Source organism: Bos indicus x Bos taurus, chromosome 26 (genome assembly GCF_003369695.1).
Source record: "Bos indicus x Bos taurus breed Angus x Brahman F1 hybrid chromosome 26, Bos_hybrid_MaternalHap_v2.0, whole genome shotgun sequence".
NCBI lineage: Eukaryota > Metazoa > Chordata > Mammalia > Artiodactyla > Bovidae > Bos > Bos indicus x Bos taurus.
The window spans coordinates 36,957,546-36,973,815 of NC_040101.1; the positions used below are offsets into that span (position 1 = coordinate 36,957,546).

General features: G+C 35.4%; 1 protein-coding gene across 5 annotated transcripts in view; it reads right to left on the reverse strand.

Annotated features, from left to right (window-relative positions):
* EXOC6 (exocyst complex component 6) overlaps nt 1-16,270 on the reverse strand; it is a 189,916-nt gene that overhangs the window by 56,622 nt on the left and 117,024 nt on the right. For 3 of the 5 annotated variants that reach the window (XM_027529582.1, XM_027529583.1, XM_027529586.1), the window contains exon 19: nt 9,829-9,858. The exons of the other annotated variants lie outside the window; for them this stretch is intronic. In XM_027529582.1, the coding sequence (XP_027385383.1) occupies nt 9,829-9,858 (30 nt within the window). The remainder of the gene's footprint in view (nt 1-9,828; nt 9,859-16,270) is intronic. 5 annotated transcript variants of the gene reach the window in all.

The following is a 16,270-nucleotide window of genomic DNA, read 5'->3' on the forward strand; positions in this document are numbered from 1 at the left end:
CAGAAACTGCAAACAATATATTTGACAAATACTGATGAACTGCCAAAAAGGAATGTAACAAACAATGCAAAACCCAGCATGCTTCAAGATCCCCAAACCAAGAAGAATTAGTCTAGGAGACATGCAGCTCCATTTCCCAAGCAGAATAATATCAATATGAATGAGAAGCAGGAGGGGAGAGACAGAAAAAGAAGAAATCAATGCATGTAATTTAATTACAATGTAATAGGCTTGAAAAAACTTAATGGAAATGTCATTTTGATCTAATGGAACAACTAGCATGTTTTAGTTTTAATGTACTTCTCCATCAAATCAGCTCCGCGTCCTACTTATGTTGCCACTTTATATAATGCACTAACTGCAAAAACAGATTAATAAACTGCCAAAAACAGTTACTACTACATTCATTTCATAAACAAACACATTGCGTACGATTTTAACATGGGTTCAGATGCTACATATGACTATGCAGCAATAGTACTGGAGCCAAAATAATGGTACTAGTACAAGGCACAGGCTATTTCATAAACGTGGTGGATACGGGTAATGAAAACACACAAGTGTGCATGCGCGTGCATACACACACACACACACACACACACACGTGTTTCTCTTTAAGTAACACATGCAATTTCCTTTGATTATGCATATTAAATACAGGCTTATTGTTCTCAAAGATAGAAGTTTAAAATGTTTATAAAATATTGAAATGAAAAATTCCTTTTTATAGTTCAAAATTGATATCAAAGGTTCAAATCCTTTAAACAGTTATATTCTATAAGATCAATTTTTTTAATGTGTACTTTTTGACTATAAAATGTAAGCAAATTTTATCTATTACTTATTTTGAAACAGAAAATTTTAATATTCCAGAAACTTGCACATCCCCCAAACATTTTTGATGCCTGTAGCCCTTGGTACACTTTTGTATAACCAAAACACTTCTTTCCAAACACTATTTTGCTTTAATACTGTTTAATGCTTTAATACTGTATCACCTTCTAGAACAAAAATAATCTAAGTACTTTTACAACTATCTTTAAAAACCGGCCATTTTCATTACAGATGTCCTGGTTTTTCACAATACAACAAACAAAGCCAAAATAATTAAACGACATGACTGAGAAAATATAGCACATTTAGTATCAAGCACCTAGAAATTTCTGCTCCTCTCATCTGAAAAGTTAATCGCAACTATTGCTAACATTCTTTTTCTTTAACATAAATTTCAATAAGTAAGTAAAAACACCTGCCAAGCTTTTAAAGGTAACTACTTTTTTACCCTGCTCTCACATTTTGCTGAAAAACAACTTGCAAAGAGAGAAAACCCCTGGACAAACTTCTTGTATTTCAAAGGAACTTGTAAAAGAGAATCTGCTGACATATTAGATCCTTTTCGCATTACCCAAAAGCTTTTCTTCTAAGAACAATTGTGGTAAAGAGACATTTGGCTCCTAGGAAATTCCCAAAGGGTCAACCATATGCATCCTTCCATGGCACCTTCACAGTGCTGCTTTCTAGATTCATGTCTCAAAAGCAGCTTTCATCATTTACTTGTGTGTCAGTCAATATGATTTATGGACTGCATTCAACAAAGTCAAAGCATATAGAATGAGAAATATGACTACAATCTGCTAATTTGTTTTGTATTGAGCCACTTAAGAGTCAAAGACCTAATGTCAGACTGAGACCAGCAACACAATTAACCAGTCGGTGACAGATTCATCCATCCTCCCTGCCAGGCTGTGCCAATCAAAGACAGCATGAGGCGACATTTGGTGAAACCAGTAAGAAAACTCATTCTCTAAGTAACCTATGTGAGACCTTGATTGACACTTTTTGAATTTAGTTTGTGGAACACAGACAGTCTTTACCCAATAGTCCCTCACTGCAAGCTGTGAAATAAGGCTTTTAATGCCAATCACAGGAACAATAAACCACAAACCACCAACCCTCAGTTTAAAAGGAATCAAGAAAACACATCTGTTTTTATGTCAAGCCAAATTTCCAGAATAATTTACTATTATAGATTAGGTAAAGATACTCTGTTTCCTTTGAAACATCATAAAATGACATGGTAACAAAAATACAACACATTTTATTAGATTATAACTCAAAACAGTTTTGGTTTCAAAGTAACACTCTGATAGATCTATTCTAATATAATAGTAGGAGAAACGTAGAATACTTAAAAACTAATTTGACACATTTAAATTTTCATTTGAAGTTTTCATTTCTGTCTCACAATTCTTTTATTTCAAAGATCTAATAAAATAGGAAGGCTTGATTTCAATAATAATTATTTGAAAGCATTTTTCAATGCTGCTTTCATTCTCTCAAATACACTTTACATAAAAATGTGCTCTTGAAATTACAATCATTCTTTCTGTGTTGGTCTATTTTCCTTAAAGATCCCAGGAGAATCCATTTTCTTTTATTTATACCCTCACAAAAGATCAACCTTGCACAATATGCTACTTTTTATTTAAGTTAAAAAAATATATAGACTCAGAAATATTATGCACTATATTATTCTTTAAATTGATAACAGGTTTTGTTTTGAAAAGTTATGTAACTCTTGTCAGGAAAAACTTAAAAACTTGAATAAAATAATGGTCAATTTGAATATTAAATCTAACATTGGAAAGCAAATTTATTTATTCTGATTCTATGTGACTTTTAAAGTTATTTAAATAAAAACAGCAAAATACTGCTATAGTATTCAAACTTATTGCCTCTCAATTTGCAACGTGAATTTCAGTTATGAGATACGAAATAGCCTTTTCAGAGGGAAGACGAAAGAAGAAAGTAAATATTTTGATGAATTGGTCAGTCTCCTAAAGAACCACAATTTTTAGCCTTTTAAAACACACTGTCCAAAAGAGTGAGGTCTTTCATCAAATATGGAGTATCCAACACTAAAACCAGAAATGAATTCTTATTGAAAAATGATGCCAAGTTGAAAAAGACATTTTAATCTAAGAAATCCATTATAATTCTTTTTATTTTACAAAAGAATCCCTAATTTAAATTTCACTATATGAAACTACTTGAATGTACTACTATTCAAACATAAAAAATATTATTCAATCTGGAAAAAAAATACCTAAAACACAAAAATGTCCCCAAGGTGACTTCACAAATACACAAAGATTCCATCATCTAGTAAGGTTTTAATCTATTTTCTGGCTAAACACATGGTAAAATACTGAAATGTCTCTGATTCCCAATAATATAGAATGTATGTTTAAAGGTTTAAATATCAAGATGAATTTCTTTAGCAAGTTTTAAAAATAAATTTAATACAATCTTGAAAACAGTTTTGAGATTATGCCCCCAAAATTAATAGGTCTACCAAAATATACTTATTCTAATGTTCCTAACATTCTCCAAAATACCTCCTTTACATTTCTATATTCCTCTCATACTCTTCCTGTCTGCATCTAAGTAGCTCTAGTCCCCAAAGAACTGGTTATCACATCAGTTAACCACAATTCCCATAGCCAATTATGAATTCCCTTTCTCCTCTTAGGCTTTTCTTCTTTTAACAATTCTCAACCATAACGATATGAGACATAACATAAAGTATTGCTCTTGGGACACACGAACATGCACATTCACACACACACATGCACAGATTAAAAAGAACAGAAATATCTTAAAGTTGGGAAAAAAATTCTCCAAACTGGGGAAACTTCAGGTCACTTATATGGCACATTTCTATTTCATGCCTTATCCTAACTTCCTTATCCCAACTGTGTGTGTGTGTGTGTGTGTGTGTGTGTGTGTGTGTGCGCGCGCACGCGCGCACGCACGTGTTGTCACTTCAGTCGTGTCCAACTCTTTGCAACCCCATGGACTGTAGCCTGCCTGGCCCCTCTGTCCACAGGATTTTCCAGGCAAGAATACTGGAGTGGGTTGCTACGCCCTCTTCCAGGGGACCTTCCCGACCCAGGGATCGAATGCATGTCTCTTAAGTCTTCCACACTGGCAGGTGGGTTCTTTACCACTGAGCCACTAGGGGAGTCCCATCCCAACCACAGATCTCATTAAACTTTGGTGGCTTTTTCCTTCTTCTTCTTTTTTTGCTTTTCCTTCTTCTTAAACAATCTTTTGAACATGACCTTAGATGACATATAGCACTCAGATTTTTAGGTTCCTGCAAATATCATTGCTGCTGTCACAGCAGTCCCATGATATCTTCAAACCTCTCTTAACTTTAATAAGCAGAAAGAGAATGCAAGGACAAGTAGGGCAATGACGTCTAGAAGAGGTCAAGGTTTTGAAGCTATTGATTATACCAGAGTGTATACTTGTGGTGGATTCATGTTGATGTATGGCAAAACCAATACAATATTGTAATTAACCTCCAATTAAAATTAAAAAAATTTATATAAAAAAAAAAGAAATCTAGATTAAACACACTTTCGTCCAAGGTAGCATGAAGAGGAAGCTCGTCTGTGCTGTGTAGGAACTGACAGAGATATTTCCTACCTTCTAAATTCACTTAATAACAGCAAATTGGGCAATTAAGTTCATGTTTAAATAGGGAAGCAATAAAATATCAAGGCCCTATAACCTTCTCCCTTGGCAAATGTAAGAAATGCAAGAGAACCTTAAGCTGTAAACTTCCACATGTGACTGAATACTATGGTCGAGCCACAGGAATTAAGACTGAAAAACTGAAACATCCAAGAACTGTTATTATAGCAACAACTCTGTCCATAGCAGAGTCAGAGCCTCATTTTTTTTACATAAGCACCCAGCTCAGAGTATTAGGACTATATAATCATTAAAAACTACTATTTCACAACCCCAGTACAACTTAAAATTTGCAAAGAAGTTGTCAGAATCACTAACAAGTTAGAAGAGTATAGACTATTTCCACATAATCATTAGTAAAGTGGACAAATGTCACCCAAGCTGACTCTCTCTGATTAATACATATAGGTAGGAGGCTAAGTAAGTGAGTGTTAGTCAATCAGCATGTCCGACTGTTTGCGACCCTATGGACTGCAGCCCACCAGGCTCCTCTGTTCATGGAATTCTCCAGGTGAAAATACTGGAGTGAGAAGCCATTCCCTTCTCCAGGGGATCTTCTCCAACCAGAGATCAAACTCAGGTCCCCTGCATTGCAGGCAGGTTCTTTACTATCTGAGCCACTGGGGAAGCCCAATATATTATGAACATAGCCGTACATATGTAAACATAACACAGAGTAGGCCTTTGTCATTCAAGGCATTTATATCTAGATTTCAGCCTTTTAAGGATGGCTCCGAGAGGCCAGTACAAGTAGGGCTTCATTTGCTGAGACTCACTTTTGAGTTAGGTACTCTGTGAAATGGGTTGTGGGCAGGGAGGAACTACTCAGAGACTGAATACAGTCAAAGTCCCAACCTCCCCAAGTCAATGTGGCTTGGCTGTCTTCTGTTAATTGACATGGGTAAAGTAACTGTCATTAAGATCTATAGTTTTCAACTGTATCTTACAGTGTTTTCTGAAAGAAATTACATGGCACAGCCATATTCTCAAATTTGGGAATTCTCAAAGGTTTGGGGTATACTCATCTAGAATGTTAAGGATTTTTTGAACAGGTAATTTCTTTGGGCTAAATCCTAGATTGTGGGGATGTGGTTGGGGTAGATACTATTAGTCACTTTCAGTTGAGGGAGTACCTGGAAGAGGAGTTTAAACTACTCAGGGAAATGTATCCTGTGAGGAAAGGATACATATTAAAACAGAACGAAACTCATTATGGGAGGAGGGAGCAAACAAGGTAAGTCATCTACTAAGCACTTTTTTTCTAAAAACAATCTTGCAAATGACATTCAACAATATTCTGAGAGTGAAAAATAAGTCCTTACAGACATCTACAGTAGGTCTGTGTCAACTGTCTCCTTGTTTCCAAACAGACAAAGGCTTTAAATCTCAATGCTATTACCAGCTATCAGACCAATTTTCATCAGAGGCAGAAAGTTTTAAAACAGGACAGCTTCCTTACAATGCCTAGTCTCCTGAATGAAAGAAAAGGAAGTAATTAAACATTGTTTCATATATATGTAATATTCATCTAAACTTGCGCTTTTATTGGGACTTCAATGTGCAAAGTATCATCTCTTTTATCCTCACCCTTATCCATTCCTATCTGTTCTATACAGGGAAGAAAAAAAATACAGGTTCTTGAGCACCATCAGATCGTGGCTTGCACAGGAAACTTCTGACTCCAACATCTTTCCCTACCATCTCCTTTCTTTCACTCCAGGGGATCTGACCTCTTTTTCACTTTCTTTATCTGCTCATAATAAACATAATTCCAACTCAAACAATCTCTTATCCACATATTTTAGACTCTTTTCTCCCCCAATCCTTGGCCTACTTAACTCTAGAGGGGGGTGGTATGAGGAGAGAACTATCTTCTATTTTTTTCTTTCTATTGTGTAATACAGGTTAAAAGGAAAGACTATTTGCATTCCTAGAACTTACCCCTATGTGCAAAAACTCAAGTACCCTTACGAACACAAATTCTCTGCTGCCATCTGGTAGTGAAACTGCTAGATGGTATGTTTTCATCTGTTTTTGATACTGAATCTTCCTGTTAAAAATGATCCTTTGCTCATAAAGCTTTCATCAATTATATAGTCTGTTTCATCTATAGCCATAAGAGAGTGAAGTAAAAGGTTATTTGTAAGTGTGCATATACATGTATGTACTAATACTCTGTGTGTGTGTATACAGAGTCTGTTTTATTTCCATTTAATAAATATCTCCTTAATGTTACTTACAGGTTGGTCTTGTACTTCTCCCCTAATCCACTGATTTCCTACCAAAATTCTCTTGCTAAAAGCCCTTTGTTATTAATGCCACTACTTCTTCCAACTATGCCCTCATTAAAAGCAATTCAAAATACTGTTTTCTACAACCTTCAACAGCAGGGAAATATTTAAGTATGCTATGCTATATATGGGCTTCCCTGGTGGCTCAGAGGATAAAGCATCTGCCTGCAATGCAGGAGACCTGGGTTCAATTCCTGGGTCGGGAAGATCCCCTGGAGAAGGAAATGGCAACCCACTTCAGTCCTCTTGCCTGGAGAATCCCATGGACAGATAAGCCTGGCACATAAGGCTTACAAACTTATGAAATCAAATTTCTCACCTAGATTAGTCAGTATTTAGCTAATAGAGACATCAACTTAATACCCAAAAGAATCAGAGTTATAAAATTCAAGTATGTTCACTTTCAACTAAAAAGCAAGATTTTTTTTGCAAGTAACTTCCAATAGTGAAAATCACTTAACTGTTTTATCACATTATGAAAAAGCTTAAGAAAAAATAGAAATTCTATTACTAACACTGGACCTTGACTGCTTTCAACTTTGTCATTTATGTTTTCTCTCAAAGTTCTCTAACTTTCTCCACTGCACTGATATACTGTCAATGGTTTGCTCTTGTTGATTTTTGTGTACTTGTAACTTATTATAAAGTACGGAAATAAGTATCAAAATGTGTCACAGAAATACCTCGCTTATCACCATAGAAAGAACTATTTCAAATAAGTAACTTTTTTAAAACACTGGACATTTAAGTGCCAAATCTTTCTAAATTATTCAGTCACATTTATCTAAAACTGATCTCCAAATACATCCGTCCTTCTTAAATACAGGACAAGAAACAATCTGAGGTTCTTTTTTTTGGATAGCAAGGTTAGTTTCACTTCTGTATTCTGAATATGCATATGGTCTGTCTGCAGGAAATCTGTAAGCACGTTTAATACGTACTTAACAACTACTACATTTATTGAAATGAACTGAACATTTATTAAATGAGCAAAAAGGTCAAGTGAAAGCTTGAGGGCTGTCTCTTCAATAAGTCAAAGTGTTAGTCCTTAGTGTTGGGAATTTGCAAATTATTTTCGTGCTATAGGTTCGTCTTAATCACTATTCAACATTATAGTATCTACAGAGTGGTGATCTGAGTTGTTATACTATTCTTTCAAGGAGTTGTACAAGGAATGAGTAACCATGCAAATATTTCTACTCATCTGATGGTACTGATACCATCTTTACTATATCATATTCACATAGACATTTTCTAAATTCCTGTCTGCAAATAACAGAATGTAAACTTTCTCTTCAAAACTAGAAAGTATTCTATATTTGACAAATAAATTTCTTGATTCAAAACTTCTGATTTTTACAGTATACTTTTTTTTCTTGGTCACACCACACAGCTTGCAGGATTCTCAGTTCCCTGACCAAAGACGGAACCCAGGGCCTGGCAGTGAAAGCCTGGAATCCTAACCCCTAGGCCACCAGGGAACTCCCTGCAGTATACTTTTCATACTTTTTAAACATACAAGAAAATTATCTTTATAATAGTCTAGTTATTCACTATTCCTCTCACGTTAACTTTAAAAGTACTTATAAAGCACTTCCTCTACGTAAGACATTGTTTAGGTACTACAGAAGACACCATGATGAGTAGATATAGTTCCTGACATAATGAGATTAAATTCTGAAAGTAGAAAGAAGGAAAGTCTACAACCATAGTTCAAGACAAAATATAAATAAGTACCATAAAAGTGGGACAAAGAATCAACATAAGGTTAAGCAGAATCAGTAAAAGCTTCATGAAAGAGGTAGCATTAAAGATGGCTCTAGGAAGAGATTCAAAATTTTTAGTTATAAATGAAGACAAGGTAGAAAACTCAAGCTAGATGCAGGGCAGAGTGAATTTTCCACTTTAAATGCCCAGGTTAAATCATGGTCAGAAATGTATCAGAAAGAGACTGAGGTCATTTATTTGTTAGCCTGTGCAATTTTCACTTAATTCAGTAGATAAGTGAGAGACCTTGAAATTTTTGAATAGAGAAAATGAAATTAAAATGTGCTTTGGAGAGGATTATCTGGCTTTGATATGTAGGATGAATAGAAGTAATGAGAGACTATTGGCAAAGACAAATTAGAAGACAATTACGATAATCAAAATTTGAACTTTGATAATAGAAATAAGAACAGAAAGGACAAAATGCAGGTTAGGAACATTTAAATTTCAAATGCTAGATGGTATTTTTTCAAAAATAAGAATATTTTTCAATATCTATACTCAGACAACATTTGAGTTCTTATTTCAGCTCTTAAGAGCTTGTAACTGGAGGTGAAAAGGATGAACAAATACAATAAAAAGCAAAAATACGACAAAGCCACTAAAAAAGAGTAGATGCTGAGGAAGGCAATGAACACTATTGGGCTTGGTGAAAAAGAAACATTTGAATTGGGTAATAGGCTATACTGTGTTATGCACTGAGATTTCTACAAGTAGAGTCTGGGATAAGCGCTGTAGAAAAAAAGCAGTCATGAAAAGCACAGATAATCTTACAACAAATATAACAACTAATATGTTTTGAGTGTTCATTTTACGCCAGGCACTTTTCTGAACATTGCATGTATACTACCTCTTTAAACCCTCACAAAAATCTCCAGAGTATATATTCTTATTGAACTATTGAACTCATTTGCAGATAAGGAAAATATCTCAAGCATGGCCTGTCATACCTGCGATGACCACAGAGAGATATCCTCAAAGCACTGCACTCACCACAGATGTACCATAATATTAACTTTCACAATCAAGTCTCAGAGAATCTTGATTGCTTCACCAAAACAACTAGTTATTATCTTCAAACTCTGGCTTCCACAAAAACTACAAATGCATCAAGAACACTGTCAAAACAATTAAAAATTTCCATAAGCACCTAAGCAGAGAAAAATAAGCCTGCAGGAAGTTCATTATTTTCTAATTCACATGCTAGCTTGAGCTTGTATCTACTTACCGACATGGCTGCATGATCACTGCTGTTAGTCTGAGAAGGAAGTCAAACAGGCAATCATAAAAAAGGAAAATGTATTCCGATATCAACAGAAGTGGTGTTTAAAGCAGTAAAAAATTACACCATACACAAGCCAGCTGACTCTCTGTTGTTGTTACAATTTAAAACTCAAACTCTGACACCTGAATATCTGGTCTAGCCTGAACTGAAGGTGGCTCTACATATGGGAAGTTATCCTTTTTACCAAACACACAAGGAGTAAAGGAGAAACCACAAGCAGAAATGGAGGAAGACATTTAACTGGCCAGGTAGATACTGTAATTACCCACAGTAAGCAGTGGGTTGGCAGCTGTGTTATCCAGACAGTTCATTCTTCTGGAAGACTGGACCAGACTCTAGGTAACCTCTAGGTCCTTTCTAGATTTAACTTCCAAAAAAATTTGTTTGGATTAGCAAAATCCCATCACAACAGTTATTCAACTATGTTTTCCCAAAATCTTTCAAATTGTATAACAGGTATATAATTTGTATGTGAGATATAAAAGTCATAAAGCCAAGATGAAATTTAGCTAAAATTCTGTAATGTAGTCAATAAAAGTCAGTCAACAACATTTAACATATGAACATGAACACCAAGTAAGTCACAGGACTTGTGATGCTTTCATCATTGTTCACATTATACAATTTTTATGTTACTAAGTCATCAGATCAACATTATTCATTATTATTATATATTTAAAGATTAATATTGAAATAAGAAAAAAGTAATTTGTTAGCATATATGTATACAAAAAATATATGGTCATGTTTTCACTTGATAAGGAAAGTACCAATATGTATTCAAAGCTACTTATGCAACAATTTAAAAAATATAATTTTTGTATTTTTAATATAATTCTTTCTGGTATCACATAAAAGAAGAAAGGGTGACTAAAGCCTGTGATTGTACTACTGACTATTAACGTTCTCCTCTGCAGTTTCCAGTGAAGTCAAAGGACATGTACACCTATATATTTAATTCAGGGAAAAAGTATGAACCAAAGGACAAAGAACATAAAAGAATAAAACTAAAAAAGAAAATAAGGTGCCAGAATGAATAAATCTAAGTTTAAGTTAGGACTTTACACCTGTGTGACACTTAATAATAAATTTTATAAATAGGGACGTTAGAGGTGATCTCATCCAATCATTTTATTTCAAAGAGAAGGAAAGAAGTTGTTCAAAATCAAGACAGTAGACTAAGTTAATGTGTTTGCTTCCCACTGATCCTGAGATACAAGTGATACAAGAAGCACAGAATTACAAAACAGGAATAAAATGTTTAACAACACAGAAAATGAAGGCACGTGGAGGAATTCATTAAGGGATACCTTCTAGAAGACAGAAAACAGATTTTTCTTTAAAAATGTTAATTTATTTATTTATTTTGGCCATGCCACAAGACATGTGGGATCTTAATTCCCCGACCAGGGATCAAACCTGTGCCCCCTGCATTGGAAGTGCAGAGTCTTAACACCTTGACCACCAGGGAAGTCACCCAGAAAACAGATTAAATAGAGAAGAGAAAGCAACTGCCCATTACATGCTACCAGGGGAACTACAGTGGAGTTGGGAGCCAGCTATGTACTAGAGGTCCAGTTGTGCATATGAGAGAGGACAGATACCAGAAATGCAATGGGAAACAGGTTAAGTAACTAAAGATTTCTAGAACAACCGTGCCAGTGATCCCCTAACTACAGAGCACAAGCATTTTTCCATAGTGAGAGAAACTTCAAAGGGAGAGTTGAGACTCCTGGTGTAGGCAGAAAAAAAAAGAGAGAGAGAGAGCAGGAAGGAGGAAGGGGGGTATTGTGACAATGGAAAGAGGGGCAGTGATGGCTACACAATTTGTGGAGCTCAGTGCAAAATGAAAATGTGGGGTCCCTTGTCCAAAAATCTGTAAGAATTTCAAGATGCCAGCAAAGCACCAAAGCATGTGCAGAACCCTTCTAAACTCAGGACCATGTGCCATAGCACATGTTACACATCCATGAAGTCAGCCCTGAAGAGAGGAAACCACAATCTCATGGATAGCTCTATACCTGCTCACTCTAAGTTAAGAATCCTAGGCAAAGTACCTCCCAAATTTAAAACATTTCCAGTCAGATTCCTAACTAAGAGGGAAAAAAAAAATCTATCAAAAAATAGAGTATTTATACAGTAGCAGAGTAAACGCAAATCAGCGTTTCAGGCATTCTTTGTTAAAAGAGAATGAGAAGAACAAAGAAAGAAAAAACCTATTCAAGGGTAATATAGATAATTCAAGGAACAGAAAATATCTTTTTAAAAAACCCTCCAGGGACTTCCCTGGTGGTCCAGTGGCTAAGGCACTGTGTTCCCAATTCAGGGGGTCCAGGTTCGATCCCTGGTCAGGGAACTAGATCCCACATGCTGCAACTGAAGAGGCCACAGCAGTCAATTAAATTAATTAAGGATGGGGAACACGTGTACACCCACGGCAGATGCGTGTTGATGTATGGCAAAACCAATACAACATTGTAAAAACACCTCATGGAGATTTGAAAGATAATATATACATTAAAAAAAAAAGAATAGCATTCTATGAGAAAAGAACACTTTTAAAACAGAGTGACTCCTTAAAAATTAAAATATATAACTAATAAAATATTCTCTAGATGGACTGCAAATAAAATTGAGAAATCCTCCCAAAACAGAGAACAAAAAAAGAGATAGGAAATGAAGGAAAAGATAAAGAAGATCAGTCTAGAAACTCTTAACATCTAGTTAATGAGAGTCCAATAAAAAGAGAACAGAAAAGTGGAGGAAAAAATTATCTAACAAATAATAAAAGAGAAGTTTCTTGTGCTGAACTTCCCCTTTGACAGAAAGGGGCCATTGAATAAAGAGCTAAGTAAATGAAACACAAGCTTACATCTCCTCACATTATCGTGACATTTTAGAATATTAAAGAATAAAAAATAGATCCTAAAACCTGGATGCCAAAAGACAATGGAGGAACGCAACAAACATTGTCAGAGAAAAACTATTCAACTTAGAATTACTAAAGTATCAATCAAACACAAGGATACTGAAGGTATTTCATGATACGCAAGGACTTAAACAGGAGAAAGTTACTGTGGCAGTTTAGCAAAACCAACCAGTAAAGCTCTAAAAACACTTGAAATCCACGAAACAGTTTCCAACTCTGGAGATCAGAGAAAGAAAGTCCCAGGTAAACAGCTATACAGCAATTCTAGAGAGCAACTGGTACAAAGCAGACAGAGGCCTCTGTAGCAGTCAGAAAACATCAGATGAAGAACTGACAGAGTGAAGGGAGGGAGGCTGCTGTCTTTATCTTATATAGAAGTAAATTAAGATACTGACTAAAGAATAGGAATAAAAATAGGAGTATAACTATTTTATATAAAGAAACAATAAACATAAGAAATAAAACATCAAACTGAAGAAAAAGGATGAAGTGAGAAGTCACTATTGAATACATGTGCCTTATCTTTCATAGTAGAGACTCACAAGATATTCTCTTTTTAAGATAACCACCAGAAGAAATGAAAACATGGTGAAATGGTAGTCTGGGGTGGGGGAGATGGGAAGGCTATTTTCCATCCCAAAGTCTTCTGAGATACCTGACCTACTACCATGTATGCATATTAACTTAAGCAAATTTAAAAAATAAACTTTATTTTTAAAGTATTTTTTAAAAAACAACCTTCATTTTTAGTTCTATGAAATGAAATATATTAATTCTGTGAACTTCCAGATGTTCAAGCTGGTTTTAGAAAAGGGAGAGGAACCAGAGATCAAATTGCCAACATCCGCTGGATCATCGAAAAAGCAAGAGAGTTCCAGAAAAACATCTATTTCTGCTTTATTGACTATGCCAAAGCCTTTGACTGTGTGGATCACAATAAACTGTGGAAAATTCTGAAAGAGATGGGAATACCAGACCACCTGACCTGCCTCTTGAGAAACCTATATGCAGGTCAGGAAGCAACAGTTAGAACTGGACATGGAACAACAGAGTGGTTCCAAATAGGAAAAGGAGTACATCAAGGCTGTATATTGTCACCTGATTATTTAACTTATATGCAGAGTACATCATGAGAAATGCTGGGCTGGAAGAAGCACAAGCTGGAATCAAGATTACCGGAAGAAATATCAATAACCTCAGATATGCAGATGACACCACCCTTATGGCAGAAAGTGAAGAGGAACTAAAAAGCCTCTTGATGAAAGTGAAAGAGGAGAGTGAAAAAGTTGGCTTAAAGCTTAACATTCAGAAAACTAAGATCATGGCATCTGGTCCCATCACTTCATGGGAAATAGATGGGGAAACAGTGGAAACTATGTCAGACTTTATTTTCTGGGCTCCAAAATCACTGCAGATGGTGACTGCAGCCATGAAATTAAAATACTCTTACTCCTTGGAAGGAAAGTTATGACCAACCTAGATAGCATATTCAAAAGCAGAGACATTACTTTGCCAACAAAGGTCCATCTAGTCAAGGCTATGGTTTTTCCAGTAGTCATGTATGGATGTGAGAGTTGGACTGTGAAGAAAGCAGAGCCGAAGAATTGATGCTTTTGAACTGCAGTGCTGGAGAAGACTCTTGAGAGTCCCTTGGACCGCAAGGAGATTCAACCAGTCCATTCTAAAGGAGATCAGTCCTGGGTGTTCTTTGGAAGGAATGATGTTGAGGCTGAAACTCCAGTTCTTTGGCCACCTCATGTGAAGAGTTGACTCACTGGAAAAGACTCTGATGCTGGGAGGGATTGGGGGCAGGAGGAAAAGGAGACGACAGAGGATGAGATGCCTGGATGGCATCAACGACTCTATGGACTTGAGTTTGAGTGAACTCTGGGAGTTGGTGATGGGCAGGGAGGCCTGGTGTGCTGCAATTCATGGGGTTGCAAAGAGTCGGACACAACTGAGCGACTGAATTGAAATGAACTGAATTAGCAAATTAATTTAGAGTCTGAATGATTTGTCAACTTACATAATGTTGGTTAACTGGAATAATCAGGCCTAGACTGTGAATCTCAGGATTTTCAATATAGTACTGCATCTCCAGAAAAAAAATGCTTTAGAGTATGGTTTTAAAAGTTAGACACTATCCATTTCTATCTAAATCATGCACTTTCGTTCACTGGATATATATACTTATTTCTCACTTACAGAAAGCATAATGTTTTTTAAACTATTTATGGAAATTAAAAGTGCAAATTAAAAAGTTAGTGGCACCAGGTTCATTATTTACATATATCCCTTAGTGGTTGTAAATCAATAAAACATCTTTATTTTAATAAACACATCACTAGCATATATGAAAGAAAGAAATGGTAACTACTGTTTCCAGCGGATCACCACTGGGTCTTTAGGTGGTACTGTATTCACAGTAAAAGATTACTGAGTCCCACTTGGCCATCATGAATTACTAAATAACTGCAAGCTATTCAACAATATCTTGTATTTATAGACTTGTAAGTGGTGAATGAATGCTGAATGCTTTTAAAAATTTAACACTGAATGGTTTTCAAATTTTCTAGCTAATATAAAATCTTATTTAAAAAACACAAAGCTTGCTTACAAGTTAGGCTTAAAAATAAGTGTTATAAATGCATTAGAAAAAGATGACTTGTAGAACACACGTCAAAATGTTAACAGTAACTTTTCTTTTAAAAGATAACAGAAGATAACTTTTTTTTTAAATTTTCTTCTTTACTGAGCAATAGTTTTTAACTGTCAGGGAAAAATTATCAGAAACAAGAAAGTTCACTTACATGTTTGAAACAGTAAACGTTGCTGATTTCAAGAGTACTGATTTGGGGATAAAATAATATTTATATCTTTCAATAATCACACTTCACTGACATCAGCCAGCATGTGACCATGAGTCACTGTAAGCACTGTAAGCAGTCAAGCTGTAACAATTATTCAAACAAATATACTTTATAGTGAGTATCTTTAACAATTAATGAAGCTTTTAAAATACTATACAATGCAAAAGCACAGAACTCAAAACTAAATAATACAAGCCAAAAATATAGGCATAAATACAAGAGAAAAAAACTGTAATGATACTGAACTAAAACTAATACTATAGGCCTTAAAACAACAGAGGAAGAAAGGAGAAGGAAAGATAAAATATTTATTAATAGGTGCTATTTTATGTCAAGCACCCTGACAGCCGACTATTCTACACAAGATTTTATTTCATCCTCTGATAGTGCTACGGGTGACTGTGTTGAAGCTGCAACTCCAATACTTTGGCCATCTGATGCAAAGAGCTGACTCATCTGAAAAGACCCTGATGCTAGGAAAGCTTGAGGGCAGGAGAAGGAGATGACAGAGGATGAGATGGTTGGACTGTGTCACCAACTCAATGGACATGAGTTTGGGTGGGCTCCTGGAGTTGGTGATGGACAG